The 13,620-nt window shown below is 41.7% G+C and overlaps 1 protein-coding gene across 1 annotated transcript in view; it reads left to right on the top strand.

The window, feature by feature from the left end:
• The window catches only part of KCNK2 (potassium two pore domain channel subfamily K member 2), a 206,922-nt gene that overhangs the window by 30,877 nt on the left and 162,425 nt on the right, over nt 1-13,620 (top strand). The window contains exon 4 of the mRNA XM_043543656.1: nt 7,493-7,683. Within this exon, the coding sequence (XP_043399591.1) occupies nt 7,650-7,683 (34 nt within the window). The 5' untranslated portion in view covers nt 7,493-7,649. The remainder of the gene's footprint in view (nt 1-7,492; nt 7,684-13,620) is intronic.

Genomic DNA, 13,620 nt, shown 5'->3' with positions numbered 1-13,620 from the left:
TAAACAGCAATAAGTCACCAGGACCAGATGATATTCACCCAAGAGTTCTGAAGGAACTTAAATGTGAAATTGCAGAGCTACTAACCGTAGACTGTAACCTATCATTTAAATCAGCTTCTGTACCAGATGACTGGAGGATAGCTAATGTGACGCCAATTTTTAAAAAGGGCTCTTGAGGTGATCCCGGCAATTACAGGCCTCTAAGCCTGACTTCAGTACTGGGCAAATAGAGATTTACTTAAGCATTGATATGGGGTTTTATTTCCCTGTCTGTATCTATATAGATACACTTTGTAAGCACTATCTATAACAGCTCTGGATATTCTTGTTTTTCATATCAGTGTCCAATTTCTCTATGAAGCTTGGTAAGTATTTGCTTCAGCATCCCCCTTTGGTATTTCCTTTGACCAGTTTTGAATTTGCCACCTTTCATTTTCATTGAATGCCCACAAGCAGTGAAATTATGCCTTTGTGCTATACTAGCCTCCTATTGTGTAACTGTTTTCTTGCTAATACATGTGCCCAACGTATATGACTTAAAAAAATATTTTGCAGCTAAAATTCACATCTCCAGTTCCTGTAGGGGGTTTTCTCTTTTAGTTCTTTAAGTGAAAACAAAGAGACACAGCTGCATAAATAGTTTCTTATGTCTAGGGCCACCAGTGTCAACAGCTGAAACCAATATGGTTCTGCAGATCTGCTGTAACACTGAAGGTGAACAGAAACCATTTACAAGATATTGTACTCTGGGAGGATTGAGAAGATTCTACTAACAAAATATACCTGACAATACCGCGAGAAACAATATTAAAATTAATCTAAACTAGCATAGAACAGGTCCACAAATTTAAAAAGTCAAGGCACAAAGTACACATTAGTATAATATAGTTTAAAAAATAAATATTTAGCATGTATATGTCTTTAAAGCCCTAGGAAGTCTGAGACGTGGCTACTAGAGACCATCTCACAGCTCAGTCAATTTTCACAACCACAATGGACGATAAGATTCTTCTGCAACTTTTCAAAGTCTTTAAGTGATCTTTTAGAGAGCAAGGTACTTACTTGTCTTTGGAAATAGTCTCTTCCCTGGTGCAGTCTGCTAATGCTCAAGCGTAACATCTTTCAGAGCTGGTTGGTTCTCTTTTGTTTTCTCCTTATGTTCTTGATCAGTCTGTGTTGGTTTTCAGTGCTATTAGTCCTCCTTTGATACCCATTTTAAGTGGCTTTGCTTAGCTGACATGAAGCCTTGTGGGAGTTTAGAGATATGGGTTCAGTAGCTTCTTCTGCCATTTTGTTTAACCTTGGGCAGGTTTTTACCTTACTGTGCCTCAGTTTCTGCATCTGTAAGAAGGGAGAAGTTCATGCTTACCTCAGGGCTGTAGTGGTGTGAGATTTAATTCAGGCGTTAGGGAAGTATAAAGTATCCTCATTTTTATTTATTTGTTGGTAGCATAGTGCTTTTAAGAAGAAAAACAATTTCCAGAAGACTCATTTATTTCCTTATATCTTTGGTAGACCATATGGCTGGGATTTTCAAAATCATTGTTCTTCCATTGACTTCATAGAATATCAGGGTTGGAAGGGACCTCAGGAGGTCATCTAGTCCAACCCCCTGCTCAAAGCAGGACCAATCCCCAATTTTTGCCCCATATCCCTAAATGGCCCCCTCAAGGTTTGAATTCACAACCCTGGGTTTAGCAGGCCAATGCTCAAACCACTGAGCTATCCCTCCCCCACAAAAGGAGCAGAGTTAGGCCAATGATGAACACTTTTGAATCCTATGTTTTGTTAGCCATCGTAGCATTGGCACTATATATAGCCATTGCATAGTCTGATATTTCCTAGAAGGCATGTTTTGGGGGGAAAAAAAAGGTCATGGGAAGTGTATACCCTGCATTCTGGTGCAGAGCAAGTTAATATCCTTATCCAGAGTAGGAGCCAAATTTTCCTTCCCACAACCAAATGGGCCAAATTCAGACGTGGTATAATTCAGCTGAAGAGTACCCAAATGCATCAGGTTTGAATTTGGCCCATTGTTTCAGGTGTCAGAATGGAGTCCAGTTCCTCTCGGTGAGGAAGATTTAGCCTAGCAATGGGGAACCTGCTGGGGCTAATTAACAGGCTTGTGATTTATAAAAAGGAAGAGGGGAATGTTATCTATTTCTCCTTTGTGATAGTTTATCACAAAGGAGAGTTAAGGTGTGAGACCAAAATCTGAACAGTGTAAACAGGAAAGGCTTTTGTTATCCCCCTCTGAGAAGGGTAACTTGTGTGACTCATTTGTTATAAACCTGTTGGTGTTTTTATGGGCTTATGGAAGAAAACCAAAAATACACTTTCAAGTCTTTGAACCATTTTTATGCAGTATTTTTGCCAACTAAGGTGGTACTAACCAATGTTTTACTTTGATGGCAGGCTAACTACTGCAGTCGAAGAGAGAGAGAGAATGCTTCTGGGGTCTATTATTGTGGTGTAATATTGAGGACTGTGTTGGAATTGCAATCTATAGCTTTAAGAGCCAGGGGGTTCCTTAGTCCTGCTTGCAGGCTGGGGAGCTCTGTAGAAAACCCTGGGACTCGGAGCCGTCACTTTGCAGACAGACAGCCTACAGTAAGGTGGAGTAACTTGTGCCTCTCTATTTTAGGGAGCAGCCTGCTTTGTGTGTCTGGTTTGTTTTTGGTTTCTCCTGTGTTTTTGAATTCTAAGAAATAAAATAGTGTTATGCTGCAACCTTCCAGCAAGAGTATTTTGTTTTACCTATTTCCCTGGTTGTTTGCTGAGAAACATAAGCAGTCTAAAGGTAGAGCACAGTAAAGAGGACCATTAATACTGAAAGAGTGCAAGAACACTGACTCATGTATTCCTAACACACCTAGAACCACAGAGTATGTGGATGTCACACTTTGAGCAAATAAGTCACCATATTTTCTCATTCTAAGATGTAGTCAAAAAGGAAAATAGTGTAAAGGTAATTGCAAATCAACTTACTTTGTCTCTTTGTGGAAAAGGAAAAAATGTTGCGGTGATCTCGCTGACGTTTTAAGGGTTTCAGTGTTGATAAACTAGATCCAAACAAATGTTTCCTACTTGCAGAAAATACACATGCACAAATTGTAAAGGACACTGGAAAAACCACAGATGAACATTAAAGTAAACATTAGAAACCAACAGAAAACAAACCTAAGCAGAACTGTTTCATAAAGCGTGACAAACATATGGAACCCGTTTCTTTTTGCTCTAGTGGTCCTGTTTGACATTGATGACTTCTGGGGCCAACTGCTGTAAATATCTTTCTAAAGAGGAGACTAGAGGGCTGCTGAGGGCAGGGTGGGGGAGAAGGAAGGAAAGGATCAAGCTGCAAAGAGCAGGGCAAAATTAAATTGCAGTGTTGCTGCAATGTGGGGAGAGCTATTTTACCAGTTTTCCTGATAAGACTTTTTTAAAAATCCCAGATTATGACAGAGCCGTGGCAATGCTAGAGTTAAGGTTATGTTGTTGGCACTAAAAACAGGATTTATGCTCTCTCTGTCTCAAATAAAACAGAGTTGGGTCTGCACTGATTCTTAGGACATGTTCTCTGAGTGAAACTTGCATTTCCTGAAGTTTCAGAAAATTTGGTTAATTAGTCATAGGATCACAAAGCCTGATTTTCCTCTCAAACTGATTTATACACCAGTGAGACTCCACTAACTTCCAGTGGAGTTAACCCGATTATCACTTCGTATGAATAAGGAGTATTCCATCTGATTTGTTCCATACACGACTAATCACAGTTGGTTCTCAAACGCACAGGTACCAGATTCACACACATACTTGTGGCACTTGCTCACAGAAATGAGACCTGCAACTGTGCCTAACTAACAGGCCCTGTATATGTATATCTAATAGTGAAATTATTTGATTGTTTAAATAAAGAAAATATAATAATAGTCCAGGTGAATCCTTTCACTTCTAAATAAACAAGTCAAGGGTCTCATGCAGAATTAGAGCACAGAAGCATGTCCTGTGAAAAACAATTAGTAAATTATACCTCTGAATTGCAACATGAACTACACTAGCTTAGCATCTGCAATGCCTCACTAGTATAGTATGTACTTCAGGTCCAATAATATCTTTACTTATTTATAACCTAAAAGTCCTGGTGCATGGTTTCCTATGGGACAGATTCTTGTTGCCGCTTCAGGGGCAGCCTTTAAAACATTTGTGTGTTCCACAGAGAGGGAGAAAAATGCCTGTTCAGCCTAGTTTACCTTTATTTCAAAGTAAGTGAGAGCAAAGTAACATTTTGTATCTGAACCGAAACATAAAATGGCAGCTGGGTCTGTAACAAGACTTGAGCTGCTCTGTTTAAAGAAGAAAATAGAATAACATCTTTCACTTGCAGAGCTACTTGTGTCACAGAATTACTAACAAATAACACAGGGGCAATTCTTACTATAATGCTGACTTACACAGTCTCTCACACACACACTTTAAAACCCAGTATTACCAACCCCAACTGTTCAAAAATCATTAGTCAGGCCCCCAAAGTCATGAGTAAAAGAAATTGTTAGGAGCTCTTTATTTGATTCTGAGACTTTAGGATTCATGTTTTTCTTTCCCAACCTTGTGCATTTACCTTACTCCAAGAGCTGAGGTGTTAAGAAAAACATCAAATATCACAAGACTCATAAAATCACTAGAAGTGGCAATGCTAGAAACGGTTGGAATGCTAAAACGCTAATCAGACTGACTTAGAAATGGCTACATTACCACAACAAAAGACAGCGTAAAGATAGTTCACAAACAGAATATTATACTGTTGCTCAGTGGCACAATATTTTGCTCTAAAGTAGGGGTGGGCAAACTTTTTGGCCCGAGGGCCACATCTGGGAATAGAAATTGTATGGTGGGTCATGAATGCTCACAGAATTGGTGTTTGGGGGGTAAAAGGGGGTGAGGGCTCTGGTTGGGGGTGTGGGCTCTCGGGTGGGGCCAGAAATGAGGAGTTCAGGGTGCAGAAGGGGGCTCCAGGCTGGAGCAGGGGGTTGGGGTGTGGGAAGGGGTGCAGGATCCGGCTGGGGATGCAGGCTCTGGAGTGGGGCTGGGGATGAGAGGGTTGGGATGCAGGAGGGTGCTGCATGCTGGGATTGAGGGGTTTGGCAGGTGGGCGGGGGATCAGGGCTGGGGTAGGGGCGTCAGGAGAGGCTCAGGAGTGCAGGCTCGAAGCTGTGCTTATCTCAAGCAGCTCCTGGAAGCAGCAGCATGTCCCTTCTCTGGCTCCTACGCGGAGGCACGGCCAGGTAGCTCTGCGTGCTGCCCCATCCTCCGGCACAGCCTCTGCAGGTCCCATTGGAGCACTGGAGGGGGCCATTGGAGCACATAGGAGCCAGATGGGGGCAATGCCGCGGCTTCCAGGAGCCCTGTGGTGCGGCCCCCAACCCTGCACCCCGGCTGGAGCGCCGGAACGGGGCAAACCCAGACCCTGCTCCCCAGCGGGAGCTTGCGGACTGTCTTAAAATGACTCGTGAGCTGAATCCAGCCCACGGGCCGTAGGTTGCCCACTCCTGCTCTAAAGCTTACCGTGTGTGGCTCTGTTCAGAAGAACTGGGCCCAAACTATGTCCCTTTGAAATCTGTGGCATAACTCCCTTTGAATTCAGTGAGAACAAGATTGGGCCCAATAGCAGATTTAAATGGTGTGCAAAGCTTCCAGATGATTTTTGCCTCATCCAGAGTATGCAAATATACACTAAGGATTACTGACTAGGCACAAGGAAATGTATGGTCACAGTTGAAAGTCACAAAATAATGAATACATCAAAACAAGTTTTCTCTGATTGCAAAGTTGCCTTTATTGTAGATGAATGTCTGCATTGTGAAATTGTATTGGAAAATAGTGTATAATGAGTATTATCACATTTATTGACCTATTAAAACCAGATGTTCAAAAATCTAATATGATATGCCTAGAAATTCCAAAACAGATTGTATTACTACTAGATCACCACATTACCTAAAATAGTACTGCTCAGCTGTATTTTTGTTATGACTTTACTATGGCAATTTTATGTTTCTACAGGTTTTAGGCTGATATGACACATACCAGTTTCTATAGGTTCAGTGTACCAGAGCAATTTGCTTTCTAAACAGATGAACATGTATAACTCTATGGCATATTTTTTCTCTTTCCCTGGAACTTACATAAACATAATATGCTTCAAATCTATAACTTCTGAGCATTGCAAAAAGCTGTGTGCAGCCAAAGAGAGATTTTTTTCCTTCAAGTAATTCTTGGGTATTTACAATATGTTGGACGTTGGAATAAAATTTTGGTAACTTATTTTTTTCCCCATTGATTAAAATGTAATAAGGAACAATAAAATCAAATCCTATGAGGACTGGGTAATTTCTCAATCAGTTCACATTAATAGATTCCAGGAATGTTACTACAAGCATGAAAAGCCTGCGCTTAGCAAGCTCATGAGCGTAAAAATAACTTTTGTCTTTTTAAAGAACAGAAACATTACGTACTTCAAAGCACCATGGGCCTCTAAAATATACTTGAGATGTTATTACGGTAGCAGTTGCATGACATACTGCATGTACATGTTTTGTTCATGAATGGTACATATTCTGGAGAGACCGAATAAATAGGACTAATGATTTTGATCTCTTCATTCACAGTAAAGAATTTCTGGCCTTTTAAAAATCTTCTGGACCATTTACGTTTGAGTATTCAATCTACTAAGGAACCTCAGTAATTTTTTTTAGGAGGAAAGCGAACAAAGTAAATGATGAAATCAGCTACCATTTGTAAAGTGCTATGAAGATGTAAAATGCCATATACATGCTATGTCAGGGGTGGGCAAACTGTGGCCCGGGAGCCACATCCGGCCCTTCAGACATTTTAATCCGGACCTTGAACGCCTGCTGGGGAGCGGGATCTAGGACTTGCCCCGCTCCGCATGGCTCCCGGAAGCAGTAGCATGTCCCCCCTCTAGGTCCTACATGTAGGGGCAGCCAGGGGGCTCCACACGCTGCCCCCGCCCCAAGCGCCGCCCCTGCAGCTCCCATTGGCCAGGAACCAAGGCCGATGGGAGTTGCAGGGGAGGCGCCTGCGGATGGGGCAGTGCGCAGAGCTGCCTGGCCACACCTCCGCATAGGAGCTGGAGGCGGGACATGCCCCTGCTTCCGGGAGCTGCTTGAGGTAAGCGCAATCTGGAGCCTGCGCCCCTGACCCCCCACCCCCACCCAGCGCCCCTGCCCCAGCCTGGAGCCCCCTCCCTCACCCTGAGTTAATTTCTGGCCCCACCCCAGAGCCTGCACCCTGCGCTAATTTCTGGCCCCACCCCAGAGCCCACACCCCCTCCCACAACCCAATTTTGTGAGCATTCATGGCCTGCCATACAATTTCCATACCCAGATGTGGCCCTCAGACCAAAAAGTTTGCCCACCCCGTGCTATGTACTTTTTATTACTGATTGACTGACTGACTCTTGTATATACTTGAGTGTTTTGGACAGGAAATCCAAGCACAGAATTTATATGTACTTAAGGAAATATGCTATGAGGAAACAGCTTGTTCCAAACAGTACTTAAAAGGAACCATGGAGGAACTGCTGTATCTAAGAACAAAAAGATGGTGACTTCAGAAAATTACATCACCAAATGAGGAACCCACAAAGAAGATATAACTCCTACTGTAAGTATCATTAGTATAGACTAATAGCCCATACTGCATAATTTTGGTGGTATTGTAATTCTGAATGTCTAATCAGACTCTGGATCTTGACATGGTGGATCAGGTGAACTAATTTCTATCTTGAAGCTAAAGTTCAATGGCTTTCAATTTACCTGCCAAATCCAAATAAACAGATAATATTTTTGTCCGGTTTCTTTTGAAACTAAGATCTTACATTAAGGTTTATATGTAGCTACATTATTTAATGGACAAATTATGTGTATGTATCTCTTTCTCTGTATTTAGATGAGAAAATTTAAGCAAATTCACTAATTTCTCTGTAATTTGTCTTCAGTTATCATTTATGAAGTTTAATTCTTCTTTGATCTGATCTAGTATACACCAATGATGTATCTTGAAGTACACATACACTTCCATATCTATTTAGGGCTCAATCCTGAAATATGCTGAACACTCTGACCCAGCAAAACTCTTAAGTGCTTGCTTTTCTTCGAAAACGTTAGTACTTAGTGGTCCTACTTAAGACAAATATATATTGAACTTAAAACTAAGTACATCCTTAAGTGATTCCCTGGATCAGGGCTGAAGCCCATCACCTTTCAGGACAAGCTCTTAGTGCCTCTCTATAGAAGTTAATTCTTGAATGTAAATGTTTTCATTTGCAGTTTTTTTGGATTATTGTTCATAACTTGGTATTTCTGAAATAGAAGTAGGATTCATCTTTGTTTTGCATGCTGGGTTATGCTAAAATGGTATCTTCTCAAATACTTAGCCCTTATTTTTTATTATAGTGCCATCATTCACTGGTTTTAACTTGAGCTTTTGTTAATCACAGGTTTACATAAACCTATTTTTAAGATATGAAACTTTGCTGTAAAAGTTGGAATTAAATACAACTCTGAGTGATTTCACCTTATTTTACTTCCCACTTCCCCACCCCATGGGAAGTCAATGTGATATTAGAGAATAATGGCTATTGTCTCCTTTGAACAGGAAACTTCTTTAATAATTTGCAAGTCACTAGCTTATAACACAGTCTTGAAACTTTGGAAGAAAAATAAAATGACAAATATTTTAATTTTCAATACTAATTTAAATATTAAGCCAATGTTAAATGTATCTTGCATAATATCTCCAGTGATCCCCAAATAACTAAGGTGAGACACAGACAGACTTGTCAAGATCATAATTTCACCCAAATCTGCATGAAGTATGGCAGCTGTTTAACAGCTCGCAAGAACATTACGCATCAGTCCAGCACAAAATATGAAGAATACTTTTTTGAAACCACAGGGAGCGCTTAGGTAGGCAGAACGCAATTACCTACTCTAGAATTCAAGCAGAGCACTAAGCCTGCTTGCAGAGGAAGGTGCTATTCAACATCAGTCAGGGAGCCAGAATCTGGTTCTCAGAATATTTAGTACACAGACTAATTACATGTGCATGCAGCCATCATTTGAAATGATGACCCTACTTATTATGTTAATAACTTTCAACCTCATAATGGAACACAGCCATATTGTTGTTATACAATCTGCATTTAATACAATGTGTGACTATGTATTTATGTGATGAACATAACTTCACAGCAGGTGTTGTGGTCAATCTGAAATCTAAGCAACTTTAGTTTAAAAGGTTTCAGAGTAGCAGCCGTGTTAGTCTGTATTCGCAAAAAGAAAAGGAGTACTTGTGGCACCTTAGAGACTAACAAATTTATTTGAGCATAAGCTTTCGGCTTTCGTGAGCTACAGCTCACTTCATCGGATGCATCCGATGAAGTGAGCTGTAGCTCACGAAAGCTTATGCTCAAATAAATTTGTTAGTCTCTAAGGTGCCACAAGTACTCCTTTTCTTTTAGTTTAAAAGAGAACTTCCCACATAAAAATAAAGGAAATAACTACCTACGGTCAAAGGAAATGTCACACATGGACACATAGCAGGATTGGGCCCCTTCTGTCTGTAAAATTATATTAGGACTGTGGCATTAACCAGCCACAGGAAGCAAATTCAGAAGCCAACAGTTAATTCTCAATTCTTCATACTGAGAATAATTCACCCTTTTGTGGAAGGTGGCCAAACAAGGTCGGCATCCAGGCTATCTTGGCTTTAGTGTTACAGGGCATGGCTTGAACCTGGGCTCTGCATCAGGTCCCAGTAGGCTGGTGCAGAAAGCAGTGTTAGAGTTGGCCTGCAGTAGGGGACTACGTGGACAGCACTTAAAAAGATCCAGTGGCCAGGTTATCTTCATAAGGGAGGAATTCCTTGGAGAGAAATCAGCATGTGCTTTGCTGAAGCAGGACCAGGCAGGGTCAGTGGAGTCGCCTCCTAGCCTCAAACCCCAAATTAGTTCCTTGAACAAAACCTGTTCACTATTTTGGGAGAAGGGAGAGGATGAATTTTATCTGCTGTGCATTCAGTTCTATGGCTCATGGGTGCCTGTAATACTTACTTGTGGTGAATTGTACCTTGCAAGCTCCAGTACTTCAAATGCAACTGAAAGACTTAAGATTGATGCATCGGTTTTAACCACTTAAAATTTTAATGCTCAATAGTGATATTACTGGCAACTTGTATCCATTATTAGATAGATTTAGTGGGATTTATATGCATTCTGAAGCAAACAGCAGTTGAGCCATGTAAATTCAGAATGAGATGGCGATCTCATTCCAAAGACGATCAGTTCTTTGTGGTGGATGTGACTTCTTCCCCCGTCCTCCGCCCTTAATGAAGGCCATCAATAAAATTGACAAAGCAAGTGAATGCAGTAGAGAGAGTGTGAGCTGATTCTCCAGAAACCCTGAAGCATTGGAGCGCTATATTTACATAGGTTTATTAATACTATCTTTAATTTATATTAGAACTTTCATCCTTCTCAAAGTGTAGTCATACTACACTAGTGAAATGCATCAAACTCTGGGGGGCCTAGTAGAAGCTGACTAGTGCACAGTACAACAGAACGGCTAGCGAAAATTTTGGCCATGGACAGTGGAGCAAAACCCAATCTTGTGAATAATAACATCATGCTTAAGGGCCATTCAGAGCAGACAGTATTTGTTTTTAAAGTAGTCTCTAATAGGGCTTTACTCTGACTGCATAGCCATGTTGCTATTTGTGTACTCACAGAATAGACATTGCCAGTAAAGCCATAATATAAAATTAGAGAGGCTAGTTTAACAGAGGAAATATTACAATCTAGTAAACATCCTGTTACCCCAAATAGCACTACCAGGACTTCATTTTCCAAACATACCTGAGAGGCTGAGGTGGAAGTGTGTAAGGGGGAATAAAAAATAGGAAGCCAGAACTGGAAATTCTAGATGCTTTAAAACAGTGTCATGTTTGAAACAGAAAGATAAAAGAATTGGAGGGTGTCCCACAGCAGCACTTTCAAGTTCCAGATGTTTAAAACATCTGCAGCACTGGCAGTTGGTCAAACAGTGCCTTAGGTCAGTGGTCTTACCAGACAGGTTGTACTAAACTCTTGTACCTTATGTTCCTTCAAGCAGTGATGTTTCTTGCAGTTGTAGGTCTGCTCAGCACTTTGTTTTCAGAAGCTATTTACACTTGGGTGCAGCCTGTATGATTGTGCTGTGTCTCATGGCCCAGTTTCTTTTGGTGCAAACTCAACGGTGGTGAAGATTGTGACTGATGTGAAATTTGGGAAGGTAGCAAACGCACAGGACAGAAGTAAACTACAAAGAGACCTGCTGAGACTGGAGCAATGTGAGCACTAGACAATAAGTAGAAATTCAGTCCTACTAAGTGTGAAGTCCCATGCCTAGGGAGAAGAAATAAACAATACGAATACAAAATGAAGGTGACAGAATTAAGGAGCATCACATTGACGTGAATTTCTTTTTGTCTTGTCCCGTTTAATACTGTCCTAATGTAATCAGTTACCATGGCTACTGGAGGGAAGGAGTAAAAGAGGATGTGATCTACAAAGACCTAAGTCTTAAGAAGTGATCTACAGTATGAAAACATTTGAAAACCATTGCCTTCTGTTATTGCTATCATGACAGCCAAGTAGCACTTTCCACACAGCTACATGCCCAATAATGGAACCACAAAGCTACTTAGGTACCTAAGGCCTGTTTTTAGGTGTCACTGTAATCCACAAAACTGCTGCTCACCTACTGTCTTTCTCTATAGGCACTTAAACTCACTTGGCACTGAAGGTTTTGCAGTAAAAGTTCTTAAGGTGCCTAAGTTATTTCCCCTGAGCATGCATGCTGCTGCCTTGCTCTAGGTGTCCAGATGCCTATCTCCTCCCCTAAGTTTCAGAGGCGTCAATGAACCAGGACATTGTAGACCATCAGTTTGTGTTCTCCCTCTGGCTGATGGGGAGAAGAGATGTAAACAGTGGTCTCCTACCTCCCAGGAGAGTGCCCTAACCACTGGGCTATGGTGTCAGTCTCTCTTTCTCTGGCTCAATTAATATTTAATTATATAATTAAATTGTAACAACTTCAACAGGAGAGAGTGAGGGAGCCCCATGTTAGACTATCCCATAGGCCAGAGGTTAGGAGCCTCCCCTGAGAAGTGAGAGACCACTGTTCAAATCTCTTCTAATCAGGCAGAGGCAGGACTTGAACTGGTATTATCTCACATCCCGGGTGAGTGCTCTAACTACTGGGTTAAAGGTTAGAAGGAAGGACTGCCTCCCCCCCGCCCCCATCTCCCCAGGCTTTGTGTGCAGTTAGGCAGCCTCTGAGCATGCTCACTGCATTAGGTCCCAAATGCAAGTTAGGTGCTTCTCTGCCTATCTTCCTCCACTTCATGGCTCACGAGCAGAGATAGGAGCCTCCCTGCACCTGGGATTTGCCTATTCACATGAGAGGGGCAGGGCACAGGGCCACACCCTTCTTGATGGCATCTCCCATTGCCTAGCATAGATGACTCCCTGCTTAGTGTGCTGGCTTTGTGAATCACATCCCTCCTCATTAACTATATAGAAGCCTAGGTGCCTAAATCGGGCTTTGTGAATTGCAATGTTGTACATGTGATTTTTTTTCCCCTGGGCACCTAAGTTCCTTTTGTGGATCCAGGCCTATATGCTTATATGTCCCCCATCTGTCCATTATCTGAATGCCTCACAATAATTAATGAATATTATCCTTGCTACACCCCTATAAGGTAGGTAAGCATTATTCCTATTTTTCAGAAGGGGGAACTGAGGTATAGAGCTAAGTAACTTGTCCAAGGAGACATAGGAACTCTGTGGCTGAACTGGAGATTAGATGCAGGTGTCCTGAGTTCACAGTTCAGCTCCCTTTCCATTAGACCATCCTTCCGCCACTCTCACCATCTTCTCTCCGTATTTAGTTACTTGGTCAGTGTCCAAGGTGCCCAGTTTGTGTGGGTCTTCACAAAAAAAACACTTAACACTCCCCTCCACCAAATTGCCCGTGAGATTCTGAGGCAGGTATGGTACATAAAAACTTCTAAAATTACTAGATTACAAATTGCATGATTCCCAAGATAAACAAACAAGGTAATACAGGCAGACCCATCATATTTGGCCATGGCATTGTTACTAAAGGAATATCAGGACTCCTAGAAACCATCCTCAAAGCCACGCACCTTGCAAAGGGACAGTTTTCTCCAAGACGCTAACGACTTTCTCCAGAAACTCTGCATCGTTAACTACCTCCCCCAGAACACCATCCTTGCCACCATGGGCGTCAACTCCTTATACACCAACATCTCTCACCATGACAACATTGTAGCTTGGCTTAAATACCTACAAGGTAATGAATAATGCTCGGAAGTCCACCCGAAATGCTTTGCCAGACTCATCCATTTCATTGTCACCCACACCAGCTTTACATTCAACAACAAACACTTTGCCTGCACCATGGGAATAGCCAAGGGTACTAGGCTGGCACCCCAATATGCCAGCATCTTCATGGACCAGTACAAGGAAGAATTTCTGGG

Source organism: Chelonia mydas, chromosome 3 (assembly GCF_015237465.2).
Source record: "Chelonia mydas isolate rCheMyd1 chromosome 3, rCheMyd1.pri.v2, whole genome shotgun sequence".
Classification (NCBI taxonomy): domain Eukaryota; kingdom Metazoa; phylum Chordata; order Testudines; family Cheloniidae; genus Chelonia; species Chelonia mydas.
The sequence above is the reverse complement of the archived record's forward strand: the minus strand, read 5'-3'. Positions and strand labels throughout refer to the sequence as shown.